Raw genomic sequence first — 20,583 nt, forward strand, 5'->3', positions numbered from 1 at the left:
TTTATTTGAATCCTCTCCCTTTTTTCCTTAGTTTTAGTAGTTTGTATGCTTCTAGGCATTTACCCATACTGTATGGGTATTTTTTTTAAATAAAAAAATCATTAGCCAAAAGTGAAAAGATGAAAACAGATATTTCATGAAATTAGTAATCAAAAGAAAGCAGGGATAGCTATACTTATATCAGACAAAATAGATTTTTAAGACTAAAACTGTTTTTAGAGACAAAGAAGGGCATTATATAATGATAAAAGCATCAATTCAAGAGGAAAATATAACAATTATAAAAATATATGTACCCAACATCAGAGTACCTAAATATATAAAGCAAATAATGACAGATCTGGAAGCAGAAATTGACATCAATACAATAATTGTAGGGAACTACAATACTGTACAGTATATAGTATTTATTTAAATTCAATTATCCAACATAGAGTACATCATTAGTTTTTGATGTAGTGGTCAATGATTCATTAGTTGTATATAACACTCAGTGCTCATCACATCATGTACCTCCTTAACGCCCATCTAAAGCGAGTCTCCTGTAGACAGCATATTTCTGGATCTTATTTCTTACACATTCAGCCAGTACATGTCTTTTTTAAAGGTTTTTATTTAAATTCCAGTTAGTTAACATACAGTGTAATATTAATTTCAGGTGTACAATATAGTGATTCAGCACTTCCATACAACACTCGGGGCTCATCACAGGTGTACTCCTTAATACCTACTATTTAACCCATCCCCTCAGTCACTTCTCCACTGGTAACCGTCAGTTTGTTCTCTATAGTTAAGAGTCTGTTTCTTAATTTGCCTCTCTCTCTCTTTTTTTCCCCAGTGCTCATTTATTTTGTTTCTTAAATTACACATGAGTGAAATCATATGCTGTTTGTCTCTCTGATTGACTTATGGGGAATTCCCCTGCACTGTTGGTAGAAATACAAACTTGTGCAGTCACTCTGCAAAAGAGCATAGAGATTCCTCAAAAAGTTAAAGTAGAACTACCCTATGATATAGCAATTGCCCTACTAGGTATTTACCCAAAGAATACAAAAATACTAATTCAAAGAGGTACATGCACCCCAATGCATTACCTACAATAGCCAAGATATGGAAACAGCTCATGTCCATGGACTGATGAATGGATAAAGAAGAAATGGTATATATCTATATCTATATCTATATCTATCTATATCTCAGCCATAAAAAAGAATGAAATCTTGCTATTTGCAACAGCATGGATGGAGCTAGAGTATTACACTCCATGTTTTTTGATTGCTGAAGTTAATCCATTTATATTTAAAGTAATTATTGATGAGTGAAGATTCACTATTACTATTTTAGTATTTGCTTTCTGTATGTCTTTCAGTGGTTTTTACCCTGTCTTATTCTCTTGTTGTCTTTCTTTATTATTAATGATTATTTTTCATAGTGATTTGTTTTGGTTTTCTTTAATATTTTGTATATCTATTATAGCTGTTTTTTGGGGGGGTGGCACAAGGCTTGTATAAAATATTTAGCCTTATAACCTTTATTTTGAGTTGTTAACAATTTAACTTCAATAACATATAAAAACATTACACTGTTACTCCCCCGCCACACATACATTTTGTGTTCTTGTAGGCAGAGTTTCCTTATTTTCATATTGTGTATCCATTAACAAAGCATTTAGGGTTATAAGTATTTTATCCACTACATAAATTAATGCATAAATTATCAGTGTTATATTAATCCTTATACATCTATATATTTACATTTACTTGTGAGATTTATGCTTTCGTAATGTTTAGTGTGTTTTTACTTAAATTTGAAGAACTCTTCCAAACATTTCTTGTAAGGCAGGTCTAGTGGTGACAAATTCCTTCAGTTTTTGTTTGCTTGGGAAAGATTTTATCTTTTCTTCATTTTATTTTATTTTTTAAAAGATTTATTTATTTATTTGAGAGAGTGAGACAGTGGGTAGTGAGCATGGGGGAAGGGACAGAGGGAAAGGTAGAGAAAATCCCAAGCAGACTCCATGTGAAGCATGGGGCCTAACAAAGGGCTCAATCCCAGGACCCTGAGATCATGACCTGAGCCGAAACCAAGAGTCAGATGCTTAATGACTCCTCCACCTAGGCACCCCTCTCCTTTGTTTTAAAGGATAATTTTACCAGGCATAGCATTCCCACAGGTTTTTTTTTTCCTTTCAGTACTTTGATTACATCATCTTACTTTCTTTGTGGCCAAGATATCTGTTGAGAAAACTGCTTATAGTCCTCTTAGGGTTCCCTTATATTTGATGGGTTACTTTTCTCTTGCTTGAATTTTTGTTTTGAATTTCTCTTGCTTTTGAATTTTTTTGTCATTGTTCTTGACTTTTAACAGTTCAATTATGTCTTGGTGTAGTTGTATTTGGGCTGATCTTGTTTGAAGATTTTTGAGCTTCATCAATCTGGATTTCCATCTTCCTCCCAAGATTTGGGGAGTTTTCAAACATTATTTCTTTAAATAGCTTTCTGCCCCTTTCTCTTCTTCTTGGACTCCCATAATGCATATATTTGTTTGCTTTTCTCCATGCTTTTTCATTCTTTTTTCTTCTCTGACTGATTTAAAATGAGCTATTTGTAGAATCTTTCTTCTGCTTGATCAAATCTACAATTGAAGTTACCTGTTGCATTTTTCATTCCATTTATTGTATTCTTCAGCACCAGAAATTTGTTTGGCTCTTTTTAAAATGATTTCTATCTTTCTGTTGAACTTCTAATTTTGTTCATGTATTGTTTTCCTGGTTTTTCTGAATGGTTCATCTGTGCTCTCTTGTAGCTCACTGAACTTCCTTAAACCACTTGTTTTGAGCTCTCTTTCAGGAAGTCCATAGATCTCTATTTCTTTGATGTCAATTACTGGAAAATTATTGTTAATTATTTGATGTTCTGTTTTCTTGACTTTTTAAATTGTTTTTGGTACACTTGTGTTGATGTTTTCACATGTGATGGAGCAGTCACCTCTTCCAGACTCCACAGACTCATTTTGGGATAAAGACTTTTACTTATAGTTGGGTGTGAGTGTATAATTTGGGTTGGATACATCAGCTCTGGCTCTATGGTGTACAGCAGCAATTCCTGCTTCAGGGACGGCACAGCAGCAAAGTTTCTGTGGAGCTCCATCAGCTGAGGCCAGGGTTGGCAAAGACTGCAGGAGACTTCATTGGCCAAGGCTGTGGGCTTCCATATGGGTGGTAAGGGCTGTTGGGCTCCTTGGTGGTGAGGGCTGCTTGGTACTCCTGTTCTCCTTTTCCTCCACAAGGGAAGTCATTGCCAAGAGGATCCCTCTTATTGCTAGGCCCAGTGGGTAGGCACACATGTGGCTGTAGTGGTACTAGGATCAGGGGCACAAACACATTTTCAATGACAATGGTGTTAATGTCTTGGGTGTGGGGACCTACACAGTCACCATGGCACTGGGATTGGAGTTCAGGGTCAACCAGAAAAACTGTAGTATCTGGGACTGGGGCAAAGATACTTTTATCACAGTGCCTTGGTGTGTGAGGCATGAGTGTGTGCTGAGGAGCCATGGATCTGGGGTCCAGGATGTGTGCATGGCTGCAGGAAGGGAGGTTGTGACTCTGGTTTGGGGGCAGAATGTAGTGGTGGGTGGCAGATTTGGTGGGGTACATACGGTGGCACTTTCCCAGTGGGGGCACAATGGTGGCAGATTTTTCAGGGAGGTTGCTATAGCAGCTATGGGGGGGGTGTCCACAGCAACATGGGGGCCAGACAGCTGTGATTTATTTGATTTAGCATCAATGAAGTCTGTAGAGCATCTCCATGGTGAAAGCTGCATGTGTCCACAGCATTGATGAAGACTGTTGGAATCCTCCAGCTCTCCTTTTCCCTTATGGAGGGAGGTCAGGCTGAGGGGATGATTTTTGGCCCCAAGCTCTGCCTATTGGAGGATGGGACAATGCAAATAAACTGCTTACTATGTTCTTCTACATGGCCATTCTGTTTCTGTGCTTCATAGAGTTTCTGAAACTTCTTCATTATATTCTGGAGCTCTCTCAGAGCTATTCTAGCTGGCATGTAACTGTTTATTTGTTGTTTTTGATGTTTTTGTAAAAGTGAATGAGCATTGGGACCTCAACCATCTTGCCGATGTTATTATGAAAAATTAATTTTATATATAACATTCTCAGAAGCTGTTGCTTAAATAATTTGCTTTTAATGTTACCAATAACAAGTAGCTTTCTACTTCAAGAGGCATTCTTGTAACACACACTGAATGTTAAGAAAGTTATTCTACTAGGCCAAAGACTACAAAAACTTTCTAAAATTTACACCTTTAAGAACACTGAATGGACTCTTTAAAATATTTTTCTCTTATTTACTTAAGTCATCTCTATACCCAACATGGGGCTTTAACTCATGACCTGGAGATCAAGACCTGAGCTGAAGTCAAGAGTTGGACACTTAACTGACTGAGCCACCCAGGTGCTTCAGAAAGGACTCTTTTGTAGGAAACTTAGTTCCCCATCTTTGGAAGCATTTAAATAAAGGCTCCATGACTTGATCTAAAGATGTTTTAGAATCAAGAATCTGGAGTCTAGGGCGCCTGGGTGTCTCAGTGGGTTAAGCTGCTGCCTTCGGCTCAGGTCATGATCTCAGGGTCCTGGGATCGAGCCCCGCATCAGGCTCTCTGCTCAGCGGGGAGCCTGCTTCCTCCTCTCTCTCTCTGCCTGCCTCTCTGCCTGCTTGTGATCTCTGTCTGTCAAATAAATAAATAAATAAAATCTTTAAAAAAAAATAAAAAAAAAAGAATCTGAAGTCTAGATAACTTTTAAGGTCTATTCCTATTCCCATAGTCAATGGATGCATGACAATTCATCAGAAAGAGCTAACCTTTTAATCTAGTTTTCTAAGTAGCTCTTTATTTCCCATTTTCTTCTTCCTATTCTTTCTTTAAGTCTCTGAGGCTCAAACCTTTTATCTGCTTAAGACTCTTCTCTCTCCTTTACTTTTTTCATATATTTAGATTTTCCCCACCTCCTTCTCAGTATCCACTATTTGTCCTCCCTTTCTATCTTCATTCTGGAGCTTAACATTGTCTTGTCTGAATTAATTTCTAGCTTCCTCTATCCCTTTGATAAACTCTCTTTCTCTTCCAATCCATCTTTAAACTGAACTGAATATATTGCTCTTCTTCACCACTCTTTATCCTGCCATTGATAATCCTGTACAATCGAGCTCAGGCAACCTCTCTAGACATTTCTTAAACTAACTTTCCCAAACTCTTCTGGTCAAATGGAGTTCCCCTTTTACTCTATTATAAGTTTCTCTTTTTATGTTACTCAGCTTTTGCTTAAACTAATCCCCCTGTTTAGGACTTTTCCCTACCCCTAATTCCCTGTCACCGATAAAATCCTGTTTACCTTTCAAGGTCACTCTCAAATCTATCCTCTATTAACTCTTCCCAGAGAACTCTAACCCATACTTTTCTCTCCTGAACTCCTATACCACTTTATTGTCTATTTCATTCATCTGGCAATCAATCATGCACTGTCTTGTAACATGTCTGAAAACTATTATTTATCTCAAATGCTGTCATTTAACTGTTTCTTTTGTTTATATCTTGTCTTCCCAACTACCTAAAAAGCTCACTGGGGCCAGAAGCCAAAGCCACACCTTCTTTTCAACTCTCTATGGAACAGAACTGGGGGCCTAGTAAGGTGTTATTCCTTAATGTGCACTGCCTATTTTATAGTAGGTTATCCAATTACTTTATAGTGACTTTAATAGAGCACTAAGTCTATAACTAAGCTTCCTTCACCTGTATCAGGCATTGGTCATGAGAGAGAATAGAAGAGACCATTAGAGATAAAGTACATATGAGAGAAAGCATATTTGACTCTTTAAGACTCATGCAGGATGAATTGCTAAGATGGTCATGCTGAAACATTTCACTGTCAGCTAAAAGTGTTTCTTAATAGATTTAGATCCCTGGAACAGCTTCACAGAGGTTGTGATTGCAACCTGAAACACGATTCTTCCAAGAGAGTAAACAGGCAGACCATTTTTTTTTCCTTTCTAATTTATGCTAGGTGGTCAATACTTAGATGTTTAATTCAGTTGAATCAGGAATGGCACAGTAATGGCCTGATGGTTTTCTTTAGAAGCTTTTGCATTTCTAGACTAATAATTGAAATTTAAAATATCCTATGTAAGCTTTTATGCCAAATTGAAAGTGTGTGTTTCATGAGAAGTGCTCCAGTTTGGATAGAGATAAACCAAGGGAAGGAAAGGGATTGGCCCATAGGGATGATAATGGAAGAGGAGCATGGAAATCACAAGTTTTTGTGGCTACCACTAATGTTGTGCCATAGTGGGCTTAATGGGAGTGGAGGGGAGGATTGGGATGATTTTCTCTATTAGGAAAGGAAGAAGGAAACGACAATGGAGTAAAATGATGAGAGCATTTCATGTAAAGACCATCATCAGGTTCTAAGCAAAAATCTCTTATTTATGCATAGACAATGTAGGCCTGGGAGAAGCTTACTGATATGTGGAAAGATACCTAGGCCCTAGTTAAGTCAACTTGTTATGTACTCATAGCCCATGAATAGCAGTGTATATAGGTATGAAAATAAGTGGTCAAAAGCCTGAGAAGTTCTAGAGAAATGAGAACACATGTTTTTCCCCCCCCATGGCATTGTTTCTGCTTATAAAACCTATCATTACCTCTTCTTCATCCCAAGCGCCTGTAATAATTCTCTACCCTTTGCTAGTTATTTAAAATATCAGCTTCATCAAAATCAAAAGCTTCTGCACAGCAAAGGAAACAGTCAACAAAACAAAGAGGCAACCCACAGAATGGGAGAAGATATTTCCAAATGACAGTACAGACAAAAGATTGATATCCAGGATCTATAAAGAACTTCTCAAACTCAACACACACAAAACAATCTGATAAAAAAAAATGGGCAGAAGATATGAACAGACACTTCTCCAATGAAGACATACAAATGGCTATCAGACACATGAAAAAATGTTCATCATCACTAGCCATCAGGGAGATTCAAATTAAAACCACATTGAGATACCAACTTACACCACTTAGAATGGCCAAAATTAGCAAGACAGGAAACAACATGTGTTGGAGGGGATATGGAGAAAGGGGAACCCTCTTATACTGTTGGTGAGAATGCAAGTTGGTGCAGCCACTTTGGAGAACAGTGTGGAGATTCCTCAAGAAATTAAAAATAGAGCTTCCCTATGACCCTGCAACTGCACTACTGGGTATTTACCCCAAAGATACAGATGTAGTGAAAAGAAGGGCCATCTGTACCCCAATGTTTATAGCAGCAATGGCCACGGTCGCCAAACTGTGGAAAGAACCAGGATGCCCTTCAACGGACGAATGGATAAGAAGATGTGGTCCATATACACTATGGAGTATTATGCCTCCATCAGAAAGGATGAATACTCAACTTTTGTATCAACATGGATGGGACTGGAAGAGATTATGCTGAGTGAAATAAGTCAAGCAGAGAGAGTCAAGTATCATATGGTTTCACTTATTTGTGGAGCATAACAAATAGCATGGAGGACAAGGGGAGTTAGAGAGGAGAAGGGAGTTGAGGGAAATTGGAAGGGGAGGTGAACCATGAGAGACTATGGACTCTGAAAAGCAATCTGAGGGTTTTGAAGGGGCGGGGGGTGGGAGGTTGGGGGAGCCAGGTGGTGGGTATTGGAGAGGGCACGGATTGCATGGAGCACTGGGTGTGGTGCAAAAACAATGAATACTGTTATGCTGAAAATAAATTTAAAATATTAAAAAAAATATATCAGCTTCTTCTTAAGGATGGATTCATCTTCTTTATCTCCAAGACCTGCACAGCAGAGCTTTGCTTTAATATGAACCACGTATCATTCTTTTTCTAAACCCTGGTTCCATGATTACCCTCAGATTCATTTATTCATTCAACAAATATTTATTATGCCTCTACTATGTACCACACACTGATATAAGAAAAAAAAATTCCTTCTTGAAGCTTACATAACTTCTAACTATAGTAGGTCTTCAGAAGATTGGATTGAAGACATAGCCCAGAGTTTGAATGGTGTACAATTTGTTTCAGGGACCAGTGGCTTGGGGTTTGGTATTACTGAGGAGAAGAACTCTGCTAAGCTTTGGAGGGGACTGTTCCTTGCTCTTCCTCCTACATTTCTTTTTTGGTGGACAGTGAACAGAAAGGCAAAATGACATAATGTTTAAAGACATAGGCTTTAGAGTCACACAGCCTGAGTCCAAATCTTGTCTTTGCTACTGAGCAGTTATTTCATTGCTACTGAGTAGCTATTTCATCTTTGTTTCTTTCTCCTTTGTGAGTGTCAGTTTCGTGAGCTGTTACGATAGTCACTCAGAAGACCCAAGTCAAAACTGCTGATTTGCTAACAAAGGAACTTCTAAGTTAGCTGCTCACATATGTCTTGAGTGCCTCATCCATTGGGCGTACAGTGACATCTATGTATCAGTTGGATGTATATGGGATTATCTAAATCACATACTTACCAAGGTCAAGTCTAAGTGAATTACTCCTTTTTTATAAATAGTTCTAAGTAGGTTTCCTAATGATATCCATCTATAATTTCTGACCACATGGTCTCTAGTTCCATCTTATTATTTGAAAGGTGGCTTAACTAATGCAATAAATTAACTGTTTACTTCTGAAAGCTATGTGAATTCTCTACTATTTCCCTTACCTTACGAATTTCTCCCTGTTGGACAGTTTTTATGACATTAATCCATTCTTCCATGTCTTTCCGGTTGGGTGCAGCCAGGGTAACTTTTCGTTGTGGTGTGATCACCTAAACAAAAAGTTACATTATTAGCTGGTTCACATTCTACAACTTTTCCCCCAAACAGAGCCTGTGAACTCTCCAAGGACTAGGCAGGTCTACCAAGCCACTTCTTAAATATAAGACAGAAATTCCCAGAGCCACTTAAATGTAAGATAGAAATTCTCAGATACCTACCCAAAATACTAATAATAGTAATGAGTAACAATTTAATAGTATTTATTATGTGCCAGGCACTGCTCTATTACACTTTATATATATATATTATTTATTTCAATTTACATTATGACCCCATGAAATGGCCATTATTATTTTTCTCATTTCATAGTCAGGAAACCCAAGGCAAAGTTTAATGACTTGCCCAGGCCACTTAACAGGTAGAAAGCTGAGCCAGAATTAAAATACAGCTTCTTTGGCTCCAGAATACACGTTTTTAAACATTAAGCCATGCACCATCTATTACTTCAGTGAGGCTGCTTGAAAATCTTACTCACTTACTGCTGCTTTGTCTACTTAAAAATGATAAAAGGGTATATGCTTCAGCAGGGTATGCCTCTTTCTCTTTGAGGGGAGAGTGAAAATAGTGAAAAGTCTAAAAATTCAGTTTCTTTCTTGATTATAGTCAAGGACAACTTGAAGACAACTTTACCATTGGTCTCTTAATCCTGGTTGGTGTATGGATCCCGGCAGGAATAATGAGAAAGCCATGTTAGGGTCTAGCCGAGGTAGACCATGTCCAGTACTTGGTCTTTTCCCAGAAGGCAGGAGGGACACAGATGGCTACAGCATCAATGATTGCTTCAGTGGTCCTACTTGCCTTTACTACCAGCCCCCCCAAATCTTAGAACTAGAGCTCACTACACCAACAAGAAATTTCCATCGCCTTTTGCATGTAGCACAGCATGAGTCTGTGATAGATAGGAATAGAATCTAGTGGGAATTATGACAACAGTCACATATTTGGTCCAAACCCATTATTGTATGGGGCTGATCAATGATACCTCTGTTTTAATTAGGCTAAGGGAATTCCTAGTCCTTGGAATTTCTTTGTATAATAAAGATGAAAAACATTAGCATATATGCTCATCACCCAAAGGTTGAGATTTCTGGAATTGGGTCAAGAGAACTCTGAACTTTACCCTAGGTCACTGGGATATGAGAGAGAGAAATGATAGTAGAGTCTCCCTCTTATATCCTACTGTTTTACTTTCAAGAGAGAATGGAATGTGGACCAGCCACAAAAGTGGAGTATTGGGCCTGTAGGTTTTTAGTCTGCTAATTATCATCCTGCTGAAGAGGAACCCCAGTCTCCATAACCTACCATTGAGGCTGGGAGAAGACAATTCTAGAAGGAGGTGTGTAGGAGAATTCCCAAGCCAATGGATTTGCTATTTTTCAGTGAGCTTTCTGGTCTGGATCCAGTTGAATAAGTGAAGATTTATGACATTTCATCAGTGCCAAAACCTTGAATGCATCCCTTGAAAATCCTCTGCTTTCTTTGAGGTGCTCCCATCAGTAATCTCAGCATAAGTTAGCTCTCACTTTGGATTAGGTTCTTATCTACCTCATCAATGGAGAGAGTGTCACGTAACTTGATTATCTTGATATGTTCTACAGCATATTAGCAGTCTCTTGAAAACCTCACAGTGATACTCTTCTAAATCACCTTCACCAGGAGGATTGATTTTTTTGTAATACTCATTCTCCCCACCACCCAGAAATCAGCTCAGCTTTATACCAGGCTGGTAATAGAGAATAAGACATCACTTTTTCCTCTCTGTCAATGGGCTGGTAGAAATTGTTTACATGAAATAATCTTTAGGACTCATTTGCAATACTACTTTAAGTGGATTTCCACACACACTTTGGGATCAAAGGAGACTTGGGAAACATGCACTCCAAAGAGGAAACACATGGGTATGGCAACCCCTCTACCCAGCTAGATCACACCCCTACCAATTTAATCATTTCCAATATTACTTACACAAAAACTATGACAAAGATTTCTACAGCTGCTTTCTGCCAAGGCAACCTGAGACAGATCAATTGTTTCAAAGCGTGCAAACTGGAAAGAGATAAGGAGAAGAAAAAAAAATCTGGTTAATAATGTCAAGAGACACTAAAAAATACACACACACACACAGGCATTTTTGGCAGTCATGAGCCTATCATTTCTTTGACTTGAGTGCTGGGATTTATTTAGCATCATGATTTTTGTTGATATATCATGTGACATACAAAAACCAAACCAAACTAAAGCAAAACACTACTCTTCCTAAAACTGTTATGTGGATTTACAAGAAGGCTTAGGTGGTTCAGAAATATTCAAAACTAAGGGTTTATGCTGGAGAAGATAATGGTATATGGTCTAGCTAAGGGCCAAAGGGAGCAGATAAGAGTTATTAGCTCCTATTTATTAGCTGGCAGCCTTTGACTTTGTTGTTAGTCCTAACCAGTTTGAGGCCTATGTCTCCTTATACATTGGCTATAATTGCTAACATCCAGCCAGCAGCAAGAAAAGCAGTACTATGAATAGAGTTAGGGCTGGCTTCCCTGGCATAGAGCCTGTGCATTCATATAAGGCCCCATGTTCAGAAGGGCCCTGCACTTGATTTATTTAATGCTCTGCTGTTACAATCTTAAATTTTTTTTTATAATTTTTTAAAGATTTTATTTATTTATTTGACTGACAGAGATTACAAGTAGGCAGAGAGGCAGGCAGAGAGAGAGAGAGGAGGAAGCAGGCTCCCTGCCGAGCAGAAAGCCCGATGCGGGGCTTGATCCCAGGACCCTGGGATCATGACCTGAGCTGAAGGCAGAGGCTTTAACCCACTGAGCCACCCAGGCACCCCCAATCTTGAAATTTTTAATAATTTCATCTTTGGACATGTTTTGGAAATGAAATCCAAGGGGACAATCACTCATGAACATAAGCAGGTAGCACAACCTGCATGCTACCCCATGTCTTATCACTCCATTTGCATTCATGATGCCCATGAGCATAGAATTCCAGTGGACCCATGATGTATGGGAGTTCAATGAGACTCAAAGCAACTACAAGGTAAGCATGTTACGTCTATGACTGAGTAAGTAAGGGAGCTTACAGCCCTGAGAGTCCACACTTTTGGTAGGAACTAGAACTTGCCTCAAACAGAGAAAAAGGCAATGGTGTTCTAAGAAATATGAACAACCAAGGCACCCTATTGTGTTCTTTCTTACTTATGTTACTTCCCTATATTAGCCAATAACTTATGCTGAAAATGATAACATTGAAGGAAAGGGAAAGATAGGGCAGCCCATAGTTCCTTTTTCTTTCAGCCAGAGTGCTGGTAAAATGTATAAATATCAAGATGTGAAATAAAAACAGTTGAGATGGCTTTGTATACTGGTGAGAACAAAATATGTATGTGTGTATGAGCTACTAAATACAAATTATATAATTTCAGTCATTTTTCATATGAGCTAAATGCTTTTATATTTGCTTTTAAAACTGGCATTGCATAATATACAGATGAATGGCAAAAATGCTAATAATTTAAAATTTTATCTTTTCTTAGAATGACATTAAACAACAAATAAAAGATGACATGACTAATCATTGTATTATATTTTAATATCTTTAATGATGTTTTTCCTTGTTTTTTAAATAAGAGGCCCTGCATTTTCATTTTGTATTGGGCACCACAAATTGTGTAGTTGGTTCTGATGTAGAAGCTAATTGAGGAAATCTATAGAGGTAAGGGAAAGAGGAAAGGGAAGGGAGAGAAAAGTGTCCCCCCATTTGGCCCAAAAGGACAAGTTAAAGGAAAAGTAGAAGATCTTAATTTTTACCTTGATGTTTGCCAACATGTCTTTACCTATTGGCTTATGTCCCCTCACAAACATTTCCTGGCATTCCCACCCACTCACCCAAATGACAAGATTATATAGATATTCTCTGGAATAAATATTCTATATATACTATATATTTTCTTACCGCGGGATGGTGTGCAAAACAGAGCCTTTGTCCTCGAACCAGAAAATACCTAACCTTCCATCTCTTGAAGGAATTACAGTTCTTCAGCAAAGGTCCTTCCTTCAGTATTTTCTGAAAGATAAAGCATAATGTTGAGTAATTAGGTGAATTTGGAAGACCATATCACTTGCTCTCTCAGTTAAGAATATCAGGTATCTGAGGACGCCTGGGTGGCTCAGTTGGTTAAGCAGCTGCCTTCGACTCAGGTCATGATCCCAGTGTCCTGGGATCGAGTCCCACATCGGACTCCTTGCTCGGCGGGGAGCCTGCTTCTTCCTCTGCCTACCACTCTGTCTGCCTGTGTTCATGCTCTCTCTCTCCCTCTCTCTCTCTCTAACAAATAAATAAATAAATAATCTTAAAAAAAAAAGAATATCAGGTATCTGGATGGCTCTATCTCTGTCACATATCTGAGAAATGGCCCGAGAACCAGATAAAAATACAAGGAAGTTAATTCAGTCAGAAAAGGAATTGGTTACCCTTGGAAAACACATTCAGAATGATATAGGCTCTAAGTTCCTTAGGATATTTGGCCCAAGAAACATGGAGAACACCTCCACTCGTGGTAAGGGATGGGGAGGAGGGACATGAACATAAAAATATAAGAACAACATTCTTAGGAGAAGATAATTAATAGGGGGAAAATCTGTGGCAGATATTCTGGAAGGCTCCAGGTTGTAGCTCTAGACCATTCCTATCAGTGTTAGAGTGTTCCTTTTAGAATATTAAGTTGGATCACATCCCTTTCCCTGCTCATGAAGGAAGGCCAATAGCTTCCTAACATTTTCAGAACCAAATCCAAAGTCCTTCAAATCCAGACCTTCAAGGGATTTATGATCTGGTAAGAAAGAAAAAGAGTCACCAAAAAGGAACTACCTTCTGATTATTTTCTTTATGTATCTCATAGTCTGGTCACTTTTTCACTTTTTGAACAGACTAACTCTAAGCAAGCATAGAATCTGTTTACCATTTTTATCTTCAGGAAGTTCTCAGTTACATTTATAGAATACAAACCAACATACGAGAGTGCCATTTGGGAGAAATATTCACAACCACAAAGCTGGAACCAACCCATACTGAATGGACAAAGAGTCAGACTTAGTTAATTCACCAAATTAGGGCACTACCATGAATTCCAATCATAATCTAAATTAGAATTCACTGCTTAGTGGTGGTGGAAGTGTTTTGTTTGGCCTACCTAGTGTTTTTCAGTTTTTAATTAGCTGATAATATTTAAAGGACAGAATATTTCACAGAAAAAGTCAAGTCTTTTGTTTCTTAAAAAAACAAACAACCCAACAGATTGTTTCTCAGAGTCCGTAGTCTCTCATAGTGCATCTCCCACTCTAATGCCCCCACTTCATTTGCCCCTACCTTCTCCTAATGTCCTCCCTACTATTCCTTATGTTCCACAAATTAGTGAAACCAAATGATAATTGGCTTTTTCTGCTTGACTTATTTCACTTAGCATAATCTCCTCCACTCCCATCCATGTTGATGCAAAAGCTGGGTATTCATATCCTTTCTGATAGCTGATTAATATTTCATTGTATAGGAGCACCTGGGTGGCTCAGTGGGTTAAGCCTCTGACTTTGGCTCAGGTCATGATCCCAGGGTCCTGGGATCGAGCCCCACGTGGGGCTCTCTGCTCAGTGGGGAGCCTGCTTCCCCCTCTCTCTCTGCCTGCCTCTTTGCCTACGTGTGGTCTCTCTCTCTCTCTCTGTCAAATAAATGAATAAAATCTTTAAAAAAATATTCCATTGTATATATGGACCACATCTTCTTTATCCATTTGTTTTTTGAAGGGCATCTCTGCTCTTTCCACATTTTGGCTATTGTGGACATTACTGCTATGAACATCGGGGTACATTTGGCCCTTCTTTTCACTGCATCTGTATTTTTGAGGCAAATACCCAGTAGTGTAATTGCTGGGTCTTAGGGTAGCTCTATTTTTAAATTTTTGAGGAACATCCACACTATTTTCCAAAGTGGCTGCACCAACTTGCATTCCCACCAACAGTGTAAGAGGTTCCCTTTCTCCACAGCCTCTCCAACATCTGTTGTTTCTTGCCTTGTCAATTTTGGCCATTCTAACTGGTGTAAGGTGTTATCTCAGTGTGGTTTTGATTTGAATTTCCCTGATGGCTAATGATGATGAACATTTTTTTCATGTGTATGTTAGCCATCTGTATGTATGTCTTTTTTGGAGAAGTGTCTGTTCATGTCTTCTGCCCATTTTTTGACTTGATTATTTGTTTTTTGGGTGTTGAGTTTGAGAAGTTCTTTGTAGATCTTGGATATCAGCCCTTTGTCTGTAGTGTCATTTGCAAATATCTTCTCCCATTCCGTGGTTTACTTCTTTGTTTTGTTGATGGTTTCCTTTGAGTTTAGAGGAGATGGGGGTAGTGGGATGGATGAGCCTGGTGATGGGTATTAAGGAGGGCACATATTGCATGGAGCACTGGGTGTTATTCACAAACAATGAATCATGGTACACTACATCAAAAACGAATGATGTACTGTATGGTGACTAACATAACACTAAAAAAAAAAAAAACAACAGAAAATCTGGCAACAATGTCAACCTATAGTCTCACATGGCTACAGTTTGCTGGATCAGAGTAGCAGTTCCTTCTTTCAGTTTGGGGTATTTGACTCCAGTAGGCATTTGAGCTTGGGACCCTGATCTAAGCAATCCTTTGCTACTCTTGTTCTCCCAAATATACACACATCTATTACACTCACTGTTATCTTATCTCCAACCCATAAGATAGCACTAATAGACAGAACATCTGTATGTCAACTGTAAAGTCAGTTCATGAGGAAAGTTTACTTGAGTCCTCTTGATAATTTATGGGAGTTTCAAGGTTATTATAATAACCTTGAGATGTTTACAAAAGAATGGTGTGAAAGAGTCAAGACAAAGTGAACATTAAGATCTGTGGGAAGGGGAAAGCTGTCAGGGAGAGTGAGAAATTATATTTAAATTGTTAAAACTGAGTCATCAATGAGAAAACAACTCTTCTAAGAATTGTAATTACATCAGTCTTTCTCTGGTCTGGTGGCCTATGGTATATACTTAAATGATGCTATTTAATTTTCTCTATCCCAACTTCTTCACCTCTATGCTGTATATTCTTCCACACTAAGTCTTAATGATACCTAAGCAGTCATATTATCCCTTTCTGCTAAAGACTAAAGTTCAAAATTTTAACTGCTCCAACCATTGAAGCCACGGCCATTATTTCTGCCCCTTTCTCAAGTTATTCTATACAGTCAATTATTAAGTGTTTCTCATACTGTTCTTACATTTGTCATATACAGTGTCCCCTATAATAGCTCATTTTTAGTGAGCTATTATAATAGTAATGAGAAATGAGGAGGTGGATTTGTTCCTCTAGAAGATTCCCAGAACTCTGGGCTTTCTGGCCTTCAGAAAATTCTCAGACCCTGGTGATGTGAAACATTGAAATAATAGAATTCAGCCTCTTCTCCCCACCTGCTTCCTTCCATGAAATCTTAGTAATGCCCACTCTTTAATTCCCCTTCTTGGTACTAAAGAAATGGTTCTCTTTTCTTCTCTTACCCATGCCTTGCTAATTAATGACATTTTATTATCCATCCAAGGACACAGTGAACAAACCAATGAATTAATTAATCTATTAATCTGAGGACACAGCAAGTCATCAAAACCTTCATTTCTCATTTCATGAGCCTAGTATTTGTCAGTCAAAAAAAAGGAAAAAGAGACTTTGTGATACATGTATCATTGGATAAAGTGCTTCATTCATATTTTCTGAGCTTCTAATATGGACTTCACCTTTAGCAGGGCCCTTTGGGGGTAGCTGAAGAAATTGTAGGCACATTCTCTGCCTCAAAGATAAGGATAGTGGGAGTAGAGAAGGAGGGACTGATAATTCATGTAGAGAGAAACAAAGTTATATGAGCTCAGAGAATTATTTGAAAAAGCCTTGGAGGCTTGATGCTTATTGCTCCAAGTGTTTACCTTCTGATTCAAATGAGGGGTTCCACCAAGACAGTGGTTATCTACTCATATATCCTATCATTGGGTACACCAGCCAAATCACAATTATCTCTTCTCTGTGCCATAATATTAAACTGATTACTTTGAATGCACAGCTTTAAGTGTAGGGCTATCTAGTCAACATCCATAGAGGGCTGGTTGGTAGCAAAAGGATCATCAAGACTTAGCAAGGGAATTGGAAAGACAAAGATCAGTTGCTACTAAATTCTAGGTGATTATGATTGAATGCTGACAAATATTACCAGCTCATTCCATTTTTTAAGACAAGCTGGCAATACAAACTAAAATCTGTGTGAAGTTTTGTAATATTTAAATACTAGGAACTAACTAACTTTTTAAAAATTTGTGAGTGCCAAACAAAACATGTATGCAGGACAAAGCCCACCTACAGCAACCAGTCTGCAATTTCTGAACTATAACAATTGTCACTTTCCCTAGAGGACAAAGTGAATTAAGTGGTAGTTATTTCTAGTGTCAGAGGAGATTGCAGTGCATGAATTTAGAGTTTGTGTGTTAGGATCCTGTGTATGAGATGTATATTACCATGTTGGGAGCAGATAAATGTTGATGTGGTCCATGTATAGTAGGTAAGAAGGTTAGAAGGTCACACAAGAGTTTCTTAAGTTCTAAACACAGACTCTATATCATCAACTCTGAACTTCCACAAATATAAAAATCTAGGTTGGAAAAAGGTAAAATTACTATAGTTCCTTTCCTTTTTAACTCTGTCCACCTTTGGGAGAAACTTACCTACTAACCTAATCCCCGTTTTTAGATAAACCCCTTTTTATTTAAAACTCAAAAAGCAGCCCCAGCTTGAACAAGAAGAAGCTAAAAATCAATCAATGACTTGCCTCAAGTCAATAAAATATGTGCATGCAAACAAACTTTTACCTGCACAAGGCTACTAAACCTAACAACCATGTGAGACAAAAATTGGAAGAAACACACACACACACCTTGCAAAGGGTAGCTTTGGAAGAAGAACGCTTGTGTCCCATGAGAGTATTTGCATAGTGTTTCCCAGTTCCTGGCTGTTTGCAGATAACATCATCTCATTACCCTCCACCACAACCATGCAGTGGTACCTCCAATTTCCAGAAGGTAAATCTGAGGATTGGGTGTTTTCTGTTGCTTTGTTTGAGGAACAACAATTATAAAATACTGGTGGGCTCTATGTTCTTTCCACTACTCTGCCCATGGCAAGAAAATGTGGAGTGACTGAATAATTAGTATGCACACCACAGAGTAAACACACTAATCAAACTTTGTCCTGAAAGACAAGACCATAGATATCAAAGAATTAAAAGCTGTTTTATGAACAATTCTGAATACTCAGTACTAAAACTGTTAATGAGCTTCCCTCTAAGAAATAAATGGTAATCCATAGTGAGCAAGAGGGGAGTTCTCCTGTTTTTTTTTTTTTTTTAAGTGACTGTCCAGGGTGGGGAGGAAGCAAGATGGCCTAGGAGTAAGAGACCAAAATAACATTAGGTCCCAGGAGTTCAGCTAGATAGTTATCAAACCATTCTGAACACCTACAAATGAAAGAGGAGATAGAAGAGAAGAAGAGCAGCAATTCTAGGAATAGAAAAGCGACCAATTTTGGGAAGGTAGGACGTGTGGAGAAGTGAATCGAAGTGACAGGAAGAGAGACCATGGGAGGAGGAGCCGGCTCCTGGCAAGTGATGGAGCAGTGGACACAAAACCAGAACTTTTAGAAGTCTGATCCACTGAGGGACATCACTCCAGAGGCTAAGCAGGGGGTGGAGCCATCATGGGGACAGTGTGGTCTCAGGTGCCGCAGGGTCACAGAAAGACCATGGGTGTCTGAGTGTGGCAGGGCTGCCAGGTATTGGAGCGGGGAAGCTGGCTACAGAGACAGAGCTGAGGAGTGTGCTATCAGCTCAGGGTTACCTTAAACCATGATCCAAGTCACAGTTGGGCCACTGCACTTCAAGCGTGGACCCCAAAAGTGGCAGATCCTGAGAGACCCCCTCCTTCCTCCTCTGGGAGGAGTGGCATGGGAGTGCACTGCAGGAATCTGCTGGGTTTGGAGACTCCAAACGGGGCCATGTGCCAGAGATAGAAACACTCAGTCACAGGCTGGGTGACCTCGGGGTGTGGCCAGAGACCAAGGAGACGGTAGAGAATGACTACTTTTCTCTGAAGGCACACTGAGAAGTGGGGTCCTGAGCTCTCAGCTCCTCCAGGCTGGAGATTGGGAGGGCGTCATTTTCATTCCCGTCCTCCAAAGCTCTACAGAAAGCGTTCAGGGAACAAAAGCCACCGAGAGTGAACCCAGGCAGATTACTTAGCCTGGCCCCTGGCAAGGGCTGTGCAATTCTGCCTTGGGCAAGGACATTTGAGAATCACTGCAACAGGCGCCTTCCCCAGAAGATCAGTAAGAATATCCAGTCAAGACCAAGTTCACCGATCAATGAAAACTGTGGAAGTCCAGAGATAGGGGACAGTAACACATAGAATTCATGGCCTTTTTCCCCATGATCCTTTAGTCTTGCAAAGTTAAGTTTTCTTTAAGATTTTATTTATTTATTTAACAGACAGAGATCACAAGTAGGCAGAGAGGCAGGCAGAGAGAGAGGGGGAAGAAGGCTCCCTGCTGAGCAGAGAGCCTCATGCAGGGCCCGATCCCAGGACCCTGGGATCATGACCTGAGCTGAAGGCAAAGGCCCTAACTCACTGAGCCACCCAGGTGTCCCTAAATTTTTCTAAATTTTTTTCTTAATCCAGTTTTTAACTTCTACTCATTCCTTTTTAACGTTTTTAAACTATTTTATCAATACCTTTAAAAAATTTTTTTAAATTTTCATTGTTATAGTCATTTTTCTCCCTTCATTGTATTTAACCTTATTTTTGTATACATATAGGGTTTTTTCTTTAAAATTTTAAGATACAATTTCTTCTAATAGATCAAAATATACCCTAAGTCTAGCTCCAGCCTGATCACATTCTCTCCTCTCTTTTTCTTTTTCCAACCAACGTATCAGTTCCTTTTTTAGAATATTTTTAAATATTCATCTTTACAATCATATTCCATCCCTTTATCATGTTTACCCATATATATGGTGTGTGTGTATGTGTATATATATATACACACAAATTTAAAAATTATATAAAAATTTATATATAAATATATAAGTATATATAAATATATAAATAGATAAATTTATAAATAAAAATATACATATAAATATGTAAATAAATAAATAAATAAATTTTTTTCCTTCCTTAAAATTTTGGGAGGTAATTACTTTCAAGAGACCAGAATACACCCAAAGTGAAGTGTGTGGCTCCATTCTATTCACCAGTTATACACACACACACACACACACACACACACGTATATGTAATTCTTTTTTCCCCCTTTCTTCTCCCTCCTGGTTTCAGGTCTCTTTTGATTTGGGTAGCATATATTTCTCTGGGGTCTTTGCCATCCTTTTAGTATTTTACTCTCTCAATCATATATTCTTATCTGGATAAAATGACAAGGTGGAAAAACACACCACAAAAAAAGAAAAAGAGGCAGTACTAATGACAACAGACTTAATCAATACGGACATTGGTAATATGTCAGAACAAGAGTTCAGAAGGATGATTATCAAGGTGCTAGCTAGGCTCGAAAAAGGCATGGAAGATATTAGAGAATTCCTTTCTGGAGAAAT

At 38.6% G+C, this 20,583-nt stretch overlaps 1 protein-coding gene across 1 annotated transcript in view; it reads right to left on the bottom strand.

Moving 5' to 3' along the window:
- The window catches only part of LOC111150483 (diacylglycerol kinase kappa), a 175,976-nt gene that overhangs the window by 109,557 nt on the left and 45,836 nt on the right, over positions 1-20,583 (bottom strand). The window contains exons 2-4 of the mRNA XM_022507952.1: positions 12,814-12,924; positions 10,822-10,902; positions 8,742-8,846 (exon numbers count right to left, since the gene is read on the bottom strand). Coding sequence (XP_022363660.1) covers positions 8,742-8,846; positions 10,822-10,902; positions 12,814-12,924 — 297 coding nt within the window. The remainder of the gene's footprint in view (positions 1-8,741; positions 8,847-10,821; positions 10,903-12,813; positions 12,925-20,583) is intronic.

Source organism: Enhydra lutris, unplaced genomic scaffold (assembly GCF_002288905.1).
Source record: "Enhydra lutris kenyoni isolate GAN:26980312 unplaced genomic scaffold, ASM228890v2 scaffoldscaffold23, whole genome shotgun sequence".
NCBI classification, from domain to species: Eukaryota; Metazoa; Chordata; class Mammalia; order Carnivora; family Mustelidae; genus Enhydra; species Enhydra lutris.